The sequence below is a fragment of the Trachemys scripta genome, chromosome 1 (assembly GCF_013100865.1).
Source record: "Trachemys scripta elegans isolate TJP31775 chromosome 1, CAS_Tse_1.0, whole genome shotgun sequence".
Taxonomy (NCBI): Eukaryota; Metazoa; Chordata; order Testudines; family Emydidae; genus Trachemys; species Trachemys scripta.
Genome location: NC_048298.1, coordinates 10,563,619 through 10,580,732, shown reverse-complemented (window position 1 = coordinate 10,580,732; position 17,114 = coordinate 10,563,619). Strand labels below are relative to the sequence as shown.

General features: G+C 47.3%; 1 protein-coding gene across 2 annotated transcripts in view; it reads left to right on the top strand.

Moving 5' to 3' along the window:
- Positions 1-17,114, top strand: part of SFMBT2 (Scm like with four mbt domains 2) — a 202,041-nt gene that overhangs the window by 141,318 nt on the left and 43,609 nt on the right. For both annotated transcript variants that reach the window (XM_034764474.1, XM_034764467.1), the window contains exons 11-12: positions 5,712-5,838; positions 15,578-15,691. In XM_034764474.1, coding sequence (XP_034620365.1) covers positions 5,712-5,838; positions 15,578-15,691 — 241 coding nt within the window. The remainder of the gene's footprint in view (positions 1-5,711; positions 5,839-15,577; positions 15,692-17,114) is intronic.

Below are 17,114 nucleotides of genomic sequence, written 5' to 3'. Positions count from 1 at the left end.
CTCCTGTGTGCAATTCATTTTTTTCATTTTTGCAAGAAATCTTAATGAAATAAAGGCCTCATCCTGCAGCCTTTAGTCACATGCGTAGCCCCAGGGAAGTTAATGACGACGCTCATTGGCTCTGTCCTGATGAGGAAAAGAGGTCGAGTTTAGGTTGGACTTAGCTAGCATGTATTGGTTACGCCTGACCGAAAGGTGTCCACTTTTCCTAGTCAAGATGAAAGCCATTGTCCCATGACTCGTGTGTAAGGGATGCTGGATAGAACCCAAGAATATCTTGGATTAATGACAATGATTAATAATCATGTTTATTAGGGTGATGTATAGGGACCCACCAAGATTGAGGCCCCATTGTAGTTGGTGCTGTACAAACATGGAGTAGCAGGCAGTCCCTGCCCCAAAGAGTTTACAGTCTACATAGACAAGGCAGACACATCGTAGAGGAAAGGAGTATAACACATAAGTAGAGTGAACTGTGTGATGGAGGCAAATGTTAGGTTAGTTCCATAATTCGTTTGGAGGGAGTGGGGGTTAGTTAGGAAGGGGGTCAGCTAAATGGGGGGAAAAAAGTGAAGGGAAAGGGAACACTGGGGCCAGGGCAGGGGGGAATGTACATGCGTGAGCAGAAGACTCTTGGATGGGCATTGGGAAAGGCTGATGCGTGTGGGTTTGGGAATCTGAGGAGGTTTTATAGGGTCTTGGGGCTTCGATGGGAATCAAAAGTGGGAATCCTTCTTTGCTCTGTGAGGTGAGTGGCTGTTTTGTTGCGGGGGATCGGCAAATGGTCTGCCGCTGTTGTGTGCATTGTTGCAAATTGTGATTTTAATTTTCTGCCCACATGCCTGTCTGTCTAGCTAAGGTCTTATATGGATCCCTGTCGCTATGGTCTATGAGTGCCTCACAAAATCATGACCCACCAGATCCTCAGCTGGTGTAAATCTCCGCTGAAGCGAACATAGCTTCAGCCATTGATGTGAAGAGAGCTGAACTCATTCACACCAGCTGAGGATGTGGCCCAAAGGGTGTGTGACCTCTTTGATTCAGTGTCGTTTATCGGTTGAAATCAAAATTACACATAAAACCCTTTGTTTAAAAAAAAAAAAAAAAAGTCAGGTTTCAAGGTTAAGCACCCAAAAGTTAGGAAATGCCAGAATGAAGGTTGCCCATGCAACCTTCATTCACCTCCCTTGTGCATATGGATTCTGATACATTCTTTAATAACGTGATCGCATCCTATTTTTTCCACTGCCTGGTTTGGTGCACAGGATGGATGGTGCTCACTTAATGAGCAGCTGTTTTTCTTGTTGTTCAATGTGTGGCCCCCATCCCTTATTTACTGCACGCAATTCATGTCTAATCTGAAGACAGAATGATTAATTGCCTCATGGTCTTTCTATGGTGCACATCGCTATAGTATCTGTATGCTTCGTTCATGGATTTATTTTCATAATAACCCTGTGAAATGAGTGGGTATTATCCCTGTTTTACAGATGGGGAAACATAGACACCAAGAGACAATGGTCAAAATTCCACTAATTTTGGGTACTCAATTTGAGACATCTACGACTTGATTTTTCAGAGTACTCAGCAGTGGCTACTGCAATACTGAGAGACCCCGGTAGTTGGTATCAAACCTGGGACCTCGGGAGCTAAATGCATGAGCTTTGACTGCATGAGCTAAAAGCCACATGGCTCTTAGCTAAGGCCATAGCAGACTCATTAAGCTCTAAGTCAGTGGTTCTCAAACTTTTGTACTGGTGCCCCCTTTCACATAGCAAGCCTCTGACTGCGATACCCCCCATATAAATTAAAAATACTTTTTTATATATTTAACACCATTATAAATGCTGGAGGCAAAGCAGGGTTTGGGTAGAGGCTGACAACTCGCAACCCCCCCTGTAATAACCTCAGGACCCCCTGAGGGGTCCTGATCCCCAGTTTGAGAACCCCTGCTCTAAGTGGTCTCAGTGTCACTAGAGGGGACAGGTCACCACACCCCAGAGGTGCGTGGGTTACATTATTCCCCAAGCTGAGGAATCACATCCCAAGTTTTGGAGACTTCCCAATTGAAATTCCAGACAAGCCCTGGCTTGTAACACCGACAAACCTGGTCATTGGGATCAAACCTGGGACCTCTGGAGCCACATGTTTTTTAGTGTAGCAGCCGTGTTAGTCTGTATCCGCAAAAAGAAGAACAGGAGTACTTGTGGCACCTTAGAGACTAACAAATTTATTAGAGCATAAGCTTTCGTGGGCTACAGCCCACTTCTTCGGATGCACCACACTCAGGAGGTGTGTGGGTTACACTAGCATTTTATATGTTTGTTCCTGTTGACTTCAGCTGCAGCTGTGAGTGCGCCGCACTTCTGCAAATCAGACCTCAGAGTCTGCCTCGTATCACATAGGAAGTCTGTGGCAGAGACAGGAATAGAATCCAATTCTCCAGGGCAGCAGTCATCTGCCTTTAATCATGAGACCATCTTTTCTCTTCCTGCAGTCCCTTGCTTATTCACTTCACCTTTTAACTTCGGCAACAGATGAAGCAGGAGTCCCACAGACAACAGGCCTTCACTACTCAAACCTGATTCATCCCCGAGTAGGTCCATCCTGTACACTGACTGAGTCAGAAAAACTAGTGTGTGGTTGTGTAATTAAAGATTGTATCATCATGCAAATGCACGAAGGGGCCAAATTTAGGTTGCACCAGGCAGCTTTAATTCTGGCATTTCCTAAATTTTGATGGCTTGATTTTTGCACCCATGATAACGTTCTTCTAACATAGTTTTTTGTGTGTAATTTCCTAGCTTTTTAAAAAAGCAAAGTGAACCCCGCCCTCCCCCCGGAATTCTATCATGTGGCATCATATTGACACCCACATGGGTCATCAGCAGGGTTGGAATCTTTAGATCTGTGCCACAGACCTCTGCCACTTAAGCTAACAGAGAAACTGATAGCAGTAGTAGGTTGTCATCCTGTGGAGGTGAGAGTGCCCTAGTGGGCACAGACTCTTCTACCTGTTTCCCTACAAGCTAGATCCCATCTGCTCTCTGTCTTCTAACCAGTCCCTGCCCTGTCTCTTCCCCATCCTTGGCTCCTTGTCCCAGTCCCATTCTCCTCACCTAGCCAATCTCAGTCTCCGCTCCGCAGGCCTCTCATCCCCATCCCAGTCTCCTTGCCCAGCCAGTCATAAGCACACCTCTCAAGATTCCCTGTCCAAGTCTCCCCAACATCACTCCTACTCCCAGTCTCCTTGCCCAGCCAGTCCCAGTTCTCCCCTCTGCACTCCTCATTCTATTTCTCTCCCTCATCTCCCCCCACCGCCCGCCCGCCCGCCTCCAGTCACCCACGTTCCCCACAGACTCCCAGTGCTAGTCTCCCTCTCTGGGCTTCTAGCCCAATCTCAGCACCCAGCCCCTTGTCCCAGTCTATTTACCCAGCCAGTTCCAGTTCTCTTCTCCACTCCAGCTCTTCACCAGATCTCTCTCCTGCTTTCCCCCTTCCTAGTGGTTCCCAATCCCAGTCTCCTTGCCTAGCCAATCCTATTCCCTCCCCTGCCCCCAGCCCTTTGTCTGAGCTCAGTATCTCCCCCACTCATTGGCTTCCAGTCCTCCCAATTTCCTTCCTGGCTCCCAGTCTCCTTGCCCAGCCAGTCCCAGTCTCCTCCACTCAGCTCCCAGCCCCAGTTTCCCTCTTCTCCCACTCCATCCCAAGTCTGGCTCTTGTCCTCTCTGCATTCAGTTTAGGTGGCTTCCTCTTCCCTGGTGCCTGGGGCAAGTGGGGCAGGGTGTGGGGAGGTGGAATGTCATTGACAGAACAGGAGAGACATTTTCCCTGCTTCAGTTTCGGTTCCCAGGCAGAGACACAGACCTGGCCTGGCCTGGAGCAGCTGTGAACTGCAACTGCAAGGAGTGTCCTACTAGCCCCCCTGCAACTCCAGCTGGAGCATGCCCAGTGCAGGTGGAATCTTTGGGGAATTAATCTGCCAATCTCTAACAAGTCTCTACTGAGCATGTGCTCGTTGTGACTTTTCAAAGGCTTATTAGTTGGCTAAATTTGGGCAGATTTTTACAGGGATGCCAAAAGGCACATCCCTGACACAACGGCCCGCCACCTGCTAAATTTCAGCTCTCTGCGCCAAATCATGGAGAAGCTAGAGCTTGTCAAAGATAAGACCAGCAGAATTGTTTAACATGGTCTTGTTCTCGGAAACATCCGAATCATTTTGGTTGAAATTTTCCAAAATATTCAGCATGATGCAAACACCCAGCATGGAAAATTTCAGCCCAAGCAGTTAAAGTCCGGCAGAGTTATAAACAACTGAAAACAGGGTCTTCTAATGGAAGTGTTGGGCAACCTTAATAATCGGCAGAGCTGCCAGCCCCACCTATAATAAAGTACACATAAAATAAAATCTTCAAACTTATGATATCACTCCGGATAAACCAAACCTTAGTAATACACTAGGATAGATCTTGGTGGTAATTAGCATTGACAGATACATGCTTATTCGCAAAAGGCTGAAAAATTGGCAAGGGCCATATTCTCAGAACTGTGTGGTATAGATGAGCCGTTACAACTTGTGGCCAGATCCTTATCTGATGTACATCAACAGAACTCAACAGTTTGACATGAAGTCAACCTGTGTTCAAGTGAATGGAGCTACATCCGTTTCCACCAGCTGAGGATGTGGCATTCTATACTGAACTAAGGGCTTATCTACAGGAATGTTTTAGTTTGTGGCAAGTGGGGCGTGAATCTACCCTACAGTAGCCTCTGTGGACTAACTGCCCACATTGACCCAGCTGACGCACATTAACAGACTGTTAATGGGCTTTGATCTAGTCCTATTTCAAAGAGGACTAGATCAAAGTGTACCCAATACTGACTTGGACTCTAACTACAGTCTATGGGTAGCATACCCGAGATCACTTATTCACTGGTGCTTTAAAACTCCCACACCCCAATCTGGGTCTATGCTGGTTACATAATAGGTATGTATCTTGTGAACCTTGTAACCAATACTTGTAATCTCCCATAACTCAAGCCTGACCTCAGATGTAAAGTATCTTCCTTCTTAAACTTGTGTAAACTTGATTTTAAACATTAGCTTTAATACATTTTTTAAATCTGTAAAAAAAAAAAAAAAAAACCACCCAAAATGTAGATTCACACCCCAGTTTGCCGTGAACTAATTGTTCTTGCAGACAAGCTCACAGTCAAACTGGGGAACTCTGTGAGTAAATGCGTACACGGTTTTCTAATTTGTACATGCAGATGGAGGGTTTGCTCTGGAAATTTGGTTCTGGGAACACAGGAGTTACCAGACTGGATCAGACCCATAGACCCTCTAGTCCAGTATCCTGTCTCTGACAGTGGCTAGCACTAGATGCTTCAGAAGAAGGTGCAGAGACCCGCAATAGGCAGACGTGAGATAATCTGCCTCCCCCACACACGTCTCATTCTGGTCTCTGACGGTCAAAATTTGACTTAAGCCCTGAAGCACAAGCTTGAATATCTCTTCCAGAAGTTGTCTTTATGATAACGCTAGATATTCTTCATACCCATCTAAATCCCTTTTCGAATCTTGGTGAGTTCTTGGCCTAGGCGGTCCTAGACATCTCCTGTGTTCTCCATGGAAACCAAGGGAGTCTATTTAAAGCCATTCTGTGCTGTGGTGCTGTGTTTCAATGTTGATGCTTGACCTCTTTCAGACATCCTTCAGCCGGGGCTTTACTAAGAATATGAAGCTGGAGGCTGTGAACCCCAGGAACCCTGCTGAAATATGCGTTGCTTCTATCACCTCAGTTAAAGGAAGGTTAATGTGGCTTCACCTGGAAGGTACGTTGAAATGACTGCAGTGTCATAGAGGCCTAATGCCTTTGTGTTATTGGGTACGTTTATTCCGGCCCTGTCAATTGCTGTCCCCCACCCTGCATGCCTCGCAGCTCCCCCCCCCACCTGCTTTTTTATATACAGTCAATAAGGACTAAATTATCCGATGTTGTCCTTCTCCCTGCTCCCCCCCGGTCCTGACCACAGGGCTCCAGGACACTAGCTCACAGGGTCCTCTAAACCCACATGGCCAGTAACACCGAACACGATGTGGGGGGAAGCTTCCAAGGCAGCCTCTGAAAGGTCTCCTCACGACCGTAGAAGCTGCCTTCAGAGCTTTGGCCTGCTGATGACATAATGAGACTTCTACTGGCCTTGGAACTCTGCTCCAGTCCTGCCATGCGCTCTCATAGCCCCCACCTTTCCACCTCCCTGACCCCTTTGCTTGACCCAATCAACCTCATTTCTTCCTCGCCTTTCCCTTTCACTCCATTTCCTCCCTGCACCCACCCACCTAACGCCCGGGAACTAACCAGGCTTGTGCCAGCCTTCCCCCTGGCCATCTGCATGCATCTAGCAGCCCCTTCTCCCGCTCTTTGTCTGCCACTTCTCATTTTAGGCCACACGCTCTTCCTGCGGGGACTGTCTATAGCCTTTGGAAAGCACTCTGCCGTTGCAAGCACCACCACCCTACAAGTAATAGTGGCTCTGCAGTAGGGATAACTAATTGGGCTCACATTTATCTCAAAAGAATTTCTTTTCCACTAATCCTCTCCTGAAATGAGATGCTGATGAGATAATTATGGACCGGATCATGCCTATGTAACCCATGCCGGCATGGTGTGGCACTCTGTCCCCCTCTAGTGGCAGCTAGAGTTTGATGAGCCTGTTACAGCCGTGTGTTTTTTAGCTCAGGCAGTAGAGGCTCCTGCATTAAGCTCTAGAGGTCCCAAGTTTGATCCCGGCTACTGTCAACCAGCGTCCGTTGGTGTTTATACAAACGCTTACCTGAGTAGTTCTTTCTCCAGGGCAGCGCTTGGGTGAATACGGACTCCTGGAATGAGTACAGCTTTGCAGGACTGATGTTCAGAACCCAGTGCTCGTCTTCCATGTGCTGTTAAAATTATTGTCAATGAGTCACTGAAACAAGGGAAGTGGAGATATTAAATGTGCCTTGATGGGTGCTGAGATAATCTGGGGTTTCCATTAGGTGCGTGTAACATTTTGTATTGTTTGCCAATGGTGTTGGTTCAGTGATCACCTATAAATAGAAGCTGCAGCCTTGGAGTCCAAAATATTTTTGCAGAGTGGGACGTCAATCATAGTTTGGGCACCAAGCAAGGACGTTTGTTAAAGCCATGTGACAAAGAAAGAGAAATGTTTAGCTAATGACTGTATGGGATCTTATTCTGCTGCGCTTTTGCTCTGGACAGTGAATAGTGCTTTGTACTTCAGTAGCACCTTTCTACTCCGAGATCTCAAAGTGTTTGAAAATGTGCTGCACTGGTGGTCAGGATGGGGTGGAGCACGGCCATTATTCGAGTGCACAGCAACCCTATACAGTGGTGTAGAACAGGAAGTAAAGAAAGATACAATGTCTACTGACAAGTGCATGAGGAAGGGAGGTTGACACCATGTAATCACTTGGGTCCTGATCCTGAGTGGAAGCAGAGGCAAAGGTGCGAGGAAAAACAGGACAGGTGTGTAAGAGCCACTCACTTTGGTGTGTTGCTTCTCCATCCAGGTAGATGGGTAGAGAAGCAACTTCGCATTCTAACCAATGGCGGCTGAGCAATTCATTTACATGTTTTGGATTAGGCCCAGCACCCTCTGTCTCCATGCCCCAACCCACTCCTTTCTGGGCTGTGCACCCATAGGAGCAGAGCAAGCAAAGTGAGCTGTGCTCAGTGTCTTGCACTTTTCATCACCATCTGTGTTTGCTGCATCTCCCCACTGCACCCTTATGCATGCCACACCCTCCTCTGCACGCAGCAATAAAGGAACTGCCAGACTGGATCATCTAGTCCAGAATTTTGTCTCTGACCGTGGCCAGCACCAGGTGCTTCAGAGGAAGGTGTAAGAACACCGCAATGGGCAGATGAGGGATAATCTCCCCTCTACATGGGTCTCATCTTGATCTCTAATAGAGATTGGTTTAAGCTCTGAAGCATGAGGTTTAATATCCCTTCCAAACTATTTATCATCATAACTCTGGGTCGTTGTCTTATCCATATAAGTGTCCCATCCCTCCTTGAATCTTGCCATGGATCAAGCCCCTAGCTTGGAATTTGGCCATGACACTGGAGCTCAAAAGAGTGTACTAGGATCGTTATTGATCACAAAAGGCCAGGATCCTGGTTTTATGTCATAGCTGAAAGGTGCCACCTCGTGCAGTATTAAGCCCCCGTACACTGGGCTGGGGTGTTTGTTCAGTACCAACAGATTGCCGCTTCCGGAATAAAAACTGCCCCGCCTTGGAGGTATCTCACCCAGACACCACCTAAGCCCAAGCTAGTGTAAGAGAAGTCAGAAGCTGCTGTACTTACAGCTACTGGGTTCGTTGTCATGGCAGAACCCATGTGAGATCAGCTGTGCCTAGTGGTGTTTCATGGCAAAGGGAAGGGAAAAGGCTCTTTAAGAACTAATTTCATGGCCAGGTTTTGCCCTCAGAGACATGTGCAGCCCCCCACTGAAGGCAATGGGAATTGGGTGAGTGTATTTAAGGGTGGAATCTACACCTTTGTTTGCTTTCTGAGAATCCTGAAAACATCTAAGGCACTTTTGACGGTCCATTGGGCCTGCCTTCACCGGCTCCTCTTAGATTTATGTTTCTGCAGCTCACCACTGGCACATTCCAGGAGGCCAAGGTGTGGCTAGTTAGTTATGGTGCCCGAACTGAAACAATCAAAAGGGCAGCCCCTAACCGCACATACAAACTGAGTCCCAGGTATCATGATTCCATAGAACTGATTTCTCAGGGGGTCTGATTCTGAAGGTCCTGTTCACAATTTGAAAGGTGCGGTACAATACAGAGTAAATGTCTTATAAAGTATCAGGGGGTAGCCGTGTTAGTCTGTATCCACAAACAGAACAAGGAGTCCAGGGGCACCTTAAAGACTAACAGATTTTTTGGGCATAAGCTTTCGTGGGTAAAAAGCCCACTTCAGGTGCATAGAGTGAAAATTACAGGTACAGGCATAAATATACTGGCACATGAAGAGAAGGGAGTTACCTCACAAGTGGAGAACCAGTGCTGACAAGGCCAGTTCAGTCAGGGTGGGAAAAAAAGTAGCATTTGAAAGACACCGTGCAATGCAACAGTAAATATATTATGAAATAGCAACAGCATGAGCATTCTGGCCTGAAGTCTGACCCGGTAGGTGCCCTGCTCGATATCACTGGGAGCTCTTTGTTCCGAGAGCTTTCAGGATAGACTCCTTGGTGTTGTGATTGTATTAATACCACTCAGTCATGGTGTAGCTGTGCCTTTCTGTGACTGTGGTCAGGTGCCATTCAGGGTGTCAAGGCGTTAAGTAAATCCCAGAAGGACTCTATGATGTCACTATGGTATAGCATCCCCGAACTGATGCTTAAAATCTCAGATACTTGATACAGGCAACCACAGGTTTATTCCAATGACCCTCAAGAACTCCACTGGCCTACTCATACTTCGCAAGTTAAAAACCAAGGATGGTGCGTGGTGCATCACAGGAGCTCAGTGTCGTGGGGTCCTGAGCTTCTCCCCTCCTAGCAGAAGGTAGGGATGGGGAAAATGGGAGTCAATCTCTGGCTGGGTTCAAGCACGGAGCGGGGTGGGATGTGTCTTGCAGAGATCAGGAGCAATGGAGGAAGCTTTCTCCTGCAGAGCTCAGGAACACCTGCATCTGCTTCTGTGCTGCAGAGCCCAGGAGCTCAGCTGGTGGAGAAGTAAGAAGAGAGAAGGATGAAAGGATCTGCCCCTCACCCCCAAAGCCTCACATGCACTGGTGGATCAATATCCTGGTTAGTGCCTGGCTGGTTTATTTCTCAAAGCTGGGTTACAGTATCACACAGGTACCAGTACAGTAAAGGTGAGCTTGTGTTTGTGCTAGAGCTGTATGAATCTGGGATCTTCTCGGTCTCATGAATTCATGCAAACTCTTTTGGCCAGTTGTGGGCGTGACAGGATAAAACAGCCAGGAAAGGGTTAAGAGCTAGTCGCATGACCCAGCAGGGGATTTAAGGGAAGGATGTGCCCTCTTTCTGGAGGGATGGGAAAAAGCCTGTGGGGTCTGCAGCCTCCAGAAAGAGAATACACCCTTCTTTAAATCCTCGACTGGGTCATGTGACCCGCTGGTGGCCCATAACCCTTTCCTGATTGTTTGACCCTGTCACTGTGGGTTACCTGCCACTTCGTTTCACATGGCATCCTGTGATGTGTGGTGAGAAGTGCCCTCATGGACTCAGGTAGACCCCTTAAAGTTGACGAAAACACGGACACATAACCCAAAGTGCCTCCGTCGTTGCACTGACAGCTCGCTGTAGAAGGGACAGTGAAGGCAGAGGCCGTGTGGAGTTTAGAGAAAGTAGCATCATGCGTCAAGGCCATGTCAGTATCACTCTGATTGATCCCATTGTCAGTGTTTTATAACTCAGTTGGTATCTAAATAGAAATTCCATTTGACCAGAACCCTGGCAGGGACGTTTTAGCTAGACGTAAAATAGGCAGCACGTACCCTGTTCTTGCTACATCCCTGCTCCATGCCAAATGCTGCTTAGTATGTGAGAGCCGATGAAATCGTAGCTCAAGGTGGCACAGTCATCAGCTGCATGACGCAGATGAGAGGCAATGGGGTGCAATGGACAGGGCACTAGAGCAGGACTCGGGAGACGTAGGTGCTATTCCCAGCGGTGCCACTGACTGACTGTGCGACCCTGAGCAACTCACTTCATCTTTGCTTCCTTCCTTTTCCCCGGTAAGCTCTAGTTCAGGGATTGTCTCACTATGGCTTTGTCACACTGGAATTTTTTAACTCAAATTAATTGACTTGCCTTTAACTCAAGTTAGCTAACATGATTGTACATGCTAACCTGGACCCTCCACAAACCTTCGGTCCAAGGTTGTGCTTAAAACCTTGGCATAGCCACAACCTGTGTTTATGTACAACACTGAGCCTGACGGCGTACTGGTCTCAGTTGGCCCCTTTAAGAGCTGCAGAAGTATAAATAAAAAGTAGCATAGATTCGTATTAAAGCCAAAGTTCAGTGAGGAATTCTAACATATGCATTGTTTCAAGTTATACACCTCGAGGTGCAACATTTTGGACTGACTTTCTAACTGATTATCCAAATCAGAAATCAGTTTTCCTTGAATCCTGCTTTATCTGAAATTCATCTGCACACCAGAGCCTTGATCTAAAATGAATCCACTAGTTCTAGTCCAGTATCCTTTCTCCAACCGTGGTCAGTACCAGATACTTCACACGAGGTCTCACCCTGTCTTCTAATACTCAGGGCTTGGCTTAAACCCTAAGTATATAAGACAACCAAAGCATATATAATCAAGATATTTCATAACACCAAACAGATCAAATGTTCCAGTTGTGTTCATAAAAATAATCTCCACCAACCCAGCACATGGTGGGTGTGTCTACACTAGAAATGGAGATGTAAATGCCAGCTTGAGGAGACATACCCATTCTAGCTCTAACTGAGCGAGTGCGCTAAAAATAGCAGCATAGCCTCAGCAGGGCAAGTGTTGGGAGGGGCAAGCCTCCTGAATACCTAGCGTCTCCGATGGGTATGTCCTCAGAGAGTGCCTAGCGTCTCCGATGGGTCTGTACTCAGAGCGTGCCTAGCGTCTCCGATGGGTATGTACTCAGAGCGTGCCTAGCGTCTCCGATGGGTCTGTACTCAGAGCGTGCCTAGCGTCTCCGATGGGTATGTCCTCAGAGAGTGCCTAGCGTCTCCGATGGGTATGTCCTCAGAGAGTGCCTAGCGTCTCCGATGGGTCTGTATTCAGAGCGTGCCTAGCGTCTCCGATGGGTCTGTACTCAGAGCGTGCCTAGTGTCTCCGATGGGTATGTACTCAGAGTGTGCCTAGCGTCTCCGATGGGTATGTACTCAGAGCGTGCCTAGCGTCTCCGATGGGTATGTACTCAGAGCGTGCCTAGTGTCTCCGATGGGTACGTACTCAGAGCGTGCCTAGCGTCTCCGATGGGTATGTCCTCGGGGCGGCTCGCCCTTCCTGCCAACATGGCTGCATTCTATTTCTAGCGCACTGGCTCGATCAGAGTTTGTACAGGTACATGGGAACTATAGCTACAGCTCCAGTGTAGACGTACCTTGTGAGGAAACTCATTGAGCTGTGACATAGTGGAAGCCTCCCAGAGGTGTAAAACGAAAGTAACATGGTGCCTTTTATCTTTTTAGTGTACATTTATTAAAATTTTGAAATAAAAAGTCACTTCAATTCAAAGAACCGAAATTTTTCAGTTCAACTATCTTAAAGCATTTTTTTACCCAAAAGTTTTTGAGTCAGGCGTTTTGTCAACCCTGACGCTGTTTTGCAAACAGTTTTGGTTTCTATAACTCATCGGGTTTTGGTTTAAAAAAAAAAGGTTCATAACAAATTCCTGACCGGCTCTAATTATGAGCAAGATTATGCTATCCCCTCAAAAAGCATCTTTCACCCTGGATTGTCCCACTGGAGATTATGGTATTACTCATTGTAAGCAATAGCATCACAGTCTGGCCCTATGACAGTTACTGTTATAGTGAATGCTACATCCTTAGAATAGCTAATGCTAAAGGCAGTTTTGGAAGGGACATAAAACTTCACGCTTCAGCTAAATCTGTAAGCAGTGGGGATTCAGGTGAGATTTTGGTAGCAGCTGTCAGAGCTGGGAGATAGGCGGCCAGGTCTAGTGGTTAGCGACCTGGTTCAGGAGAGCAGTGTTCAGGTGACCAGGTAGGAGCCAGTCGAACTAACCTAGAGGGGGTCAGGCCAAGGTCAGGATACCGGGCATTAGGCAGGTCAAAGTCTGTAGCGCTGGGCAAGGGGTCCAAGCAGCAGGCAGGTTGTGCCATTCCAGTTATGCAGTTTGACAACACAAACTGTCTGTACAACAGGCTGTAGTAGTTAAGCCATGTCGAGTTAGACATAAGGGACCATTGCTGAATAAATCATGTTTCAGGCAGTAGCAAAACTCTGTAAACTTCACGGGGAGCATTTAATGACTGGCAGTATAGCTCACCCAAAGCAGGAAAGATGCATAGGGCTGATATGAGATTGTGTGTGTATCCCATCGCTTTCTGCTACTTTATTACTCAGGATCTGCATTGTAAATTTTTACTAGTTCATTTTAGGTTTTAACGCTGAAGCTTTCTGGTTTGCATTTATATAAGTAATAATGTATACCCTCTGCATAATATGTAAGGCTACGCTAGGAATTTGGTGAAGTAAAAACCCTAGTAATTTTCCAGGGACGAATTGGGTTTATATTTTCAAGAATTGCTGCTGAAGTTGCAATAATGTAATATATTTAATGGGAGATGGAATTTTTCATTCTTCACGCATTCTACTTTTATTCCTAATGTCTCGATTCGTCTGGCCATTTCTTGGGCCGTGAAGACAGTGATGTAAAATGCATAAATCAGGCAAACAGAAATTGCAAACCAGCTGTTTCCAGTTTGTTATATGGCTCAAGCTAAGTGCAGCAATCAGATGCGGGAAGTGACTGGTGGGGTTATCAGATGCTCGCGTAAAAAACAGTACCATGTAAGCGTGGTTGGATGTATATCTCTTTGTTGAGTCAGTATGGCAGGATGAGAAAATAAACATTTTGGTGCGTCCTTGCCATTCGGAGTGGCTGCAGTTGTAAAATTTTAGGCTCAAACTTTAATGTTGCACCTGTCATTGTAAGCAGAAAAAAGAAAAGAACATTGGATCGGAACAGTAACATAGAGCAGTTGAAATAATGAAAGCAAAGGATGTCCTGGGCCATTTTGGTCACTGTATTAGAACCTGCAGTGCTGGAATGTGGGCCCATGGAGGTTCTGGCCTGCTGGCACCTCTGCACCACCACAGGAGGCTTATGTCAGTTCCCATGGGTGGATCCTGTGAGGCTGGGCTCAGCAGGATGTACCGCCCAGCAGGACTTGAGTGGCGGCCCCTCGCAGCCCACTGATTGGCCAATACCAGTACTTAAATCAGGACACCATGAAGGGAAGCTATCTGAGCAGCAGAGACTGCTTGTCTCTCTCTGCTCCAGACCCTGCTTGTGATAGACCCTAGACTTTGACGTCCCATCCTGGTTTGTCCTTGACTTTGCTATTTGATTGCTGTCTTAACCTGGCACCTGACCCTGCCTGCCTCTTGGTGCCTGATTCTCAGTCTGCCCACAAGCCTGTCTCAGACTCTAATCTCCTGGTTCCTGACTCCTGCTCTGACCACTAGGTCTGACTGCCCACGTCCTGGTCATGACACTGGTGCTGGAGTTGAGTTGATTTCCTGCATCTTGCTGTGCATTTAGGGCCTCATCCAAGGCCCGTGGACTTCTATAGGAATCTTTCCATTGACGTCACTGGGCTTTGGACCAGGTCTTTAGCTGAAGTCGAACACAGAAATTGGGATGAGATGTTTTGCAGTATAAGGAGTTAAAATTCTACATGCTTTAAAACAGGCCGTTCCTCATTGACAACATTTTTAGTGAGGTTCCTACAAGGGAGGAAGGATGGTCTTGGACTCAAGAGACTTGGATTCGATTCCTGGCTCAGCCACAGACCTCCTGTGTGTTGGTGGGCAAGTCTTGCAATCTGCAGTATGGCTCAGTTCCCCACCTGTAAAACTGGGATGGTACCGCAAAGAGAGTGGTGAGGATACAATGCATTAATGATGTCAAGGTGCTCAGCTATTACTCTAATGAGGGCCATAGAGACACACAGCGTCATTTTCTTTGCCCTTTCTTCCAGTGTTATGAGCTCCCGGGCGTATTTTTATGCCTTTGCAACTGTGTATTCGCTAGACCTTCTGCTCCCAGGCTCAGCTGGAGAGTCCATTGTTGCAGGCACCTCCTCACCGAAGGGCTGTGTTGCCCTCACAAAGTTCAATTACTGTTTCAGTTTGGCCGCTGGCTCTTGGTGAACATTCATTAGTGGAAAATTCCCTGGCTGGGCACTGTCAAATAGCGCTGCATTAAGCAGGAGGCGAGGATGCTGTAACAGATGCAAAGGCAAAGATACAGGAGAGCAAAGTCTACTGATCATTTACGTGAGCATTTGATAACCCCGCCAGTCTCTTCCACTGTACTCTCTGAGCACTTTCCACGTAAAACTGAGAGCAATAGCGAAGTCCCTAGTGGATTTCATGGGGTCTCTTGATGACCGTAATGAGCCCTTGTGTCCTTAAAATCAATGAATCCGTAGGCGAAGGGCTTACTTCATCGCGCCCTGTGGTTCAGGATGGGGAAGGGCTCACACAGCCTTAACCTGCCCATTTTGCTGACTTTCAGTTGCTCGACCGTACATCTTTAATGGTCTCTTGCTGCCGTTTTGCTGTGGAATCACAATGCGCTTTAAATGCAACAGCCTTGTCGTTGCTCCCTGTAGGAAATTGAAGACAAAACGATGCCTTATCTCGATGCAGGGAAGCCGATTTATTTGTACGTGCGCCATCGTTTCCTTGCCTTGGTTTGTGACGAATGCCGGAACCGCTCCGAGCTCAGGCGTCCCGTGTGTAAATTGCAGTATAAATTTGTGTTTCTAGGTTTACAGACGCCTGCTCCGGAGTATATAGTTGATGTAGAGTCGATGGACATTTTCCCAGTTGGCTGGTGTGAAGCAAATGCTTACAACCTCACGCCGCCCCACAAAGCAGTTTGTAAGTACATGAAACCACAAGCAAATAGACATCATACACATAGGTTTAGTCAGCAGCCACATATACCTAATCTGCTCCTCCTACCTACCAACCTGCTTAAATGGCAGTCAGACTGTGCGACCCTTGGATGGAGTAGTTAGAACCTATTCACCCAAGGAATCCCTTGACGAATGGGACTATTTGCTGCTTGTGTGACTAAGGGTTGCAGAATGTGGCCTATGTCTAACCTGGTCGTAACAGTGGTATCTGGGTTTTATCATTCTGAAATTAATTTCTCAGCTGACCAAGACCTTAAGGAGAACACAGTCCCTTAGGAATATGTGACAAAGACTCTAAGGGTGCATTGCAATCCTGGGCCACAATTGCAGCTCGTGTAGACATACCCAAGCTAGCTTTGATGTCGCTAACTCAGGTGCCGGAGCTGTGAAGCTGTAGTTGCATGTGTGAGTAATTACTCAGGATTCTGGTCAGGTCTGTATAGCCTGCGTTGACCCACGTGGTGCCATGGCTTCACTGCTCTTGTACCCAAGTTAGGTAGATCAAAGCTGGCCCAAGTACGTTGACACATGCGGCAGTCATGCCCCATGATTGCAGTGTAGACATACCCGAAGTGAGAGACAGCGTGGGGAGGGATAGCTCAGTAGTTTGAGCATTGGCCTGCTAAACCCAGGGTTGTGAGCTCAATCCTTGAGGGGGCCATTTAGGGATCTAGGGGCAAAAATCTGCCTGGGGATTGGTCCTCCTTTGAGCAGGAGGATGGACTAGATGATCTCCTGAGGTCCCTTCCAGCCCTGATATATTCTATGATTCTATGATAACAAAGGGGACAGGAACTGGATGGCACAGGGAACTGATCATGGGATACAGCAAGGCCAAAGCACCTAAGTGAGTTAGGACCACAAGACCTGTTGACTTTCAATTGAATGTATGCTCCTAACTCACTTAGGGGCATGCCACCACAGAGCTTTTACTCTCCAGATCAGGATTGAGGAACACGTGTGGGGAAGCCAGTACTGCCACTGTCCGTGCTGTACCCAGATGGTCAATAAAACCCAGGGCTTCGCTCTCCAGATCTGGCAGCCTAGCACCATTTCCCAACGCTAAGGGTACGTCTACATAGCAGCTGCGGGTGTGGACGGCAGTTCATGTAGATGGATCCGGTGCTAGCTGGGATCTAGCTTGCTCACTAAAAATAGAAGTGAGGATGCTACGGCCCAGGGGCTTCAGCTCTGGCTGCGCAAGCAAGTACGGACCCGAGGGATCAGCCCACGCTCAGGCCCTAAGCCAGCCCTCTGTATTGCTGATCTAAAGTATCCATGTATTTAAAAAACGTTATTGTCCTGGGGATGTTATAGAACCAGCTTCTCTATTTCCTTACACTGGAGAGGAGAGATGCTGTTTATGTCCAAAGGCCCAGATCCTG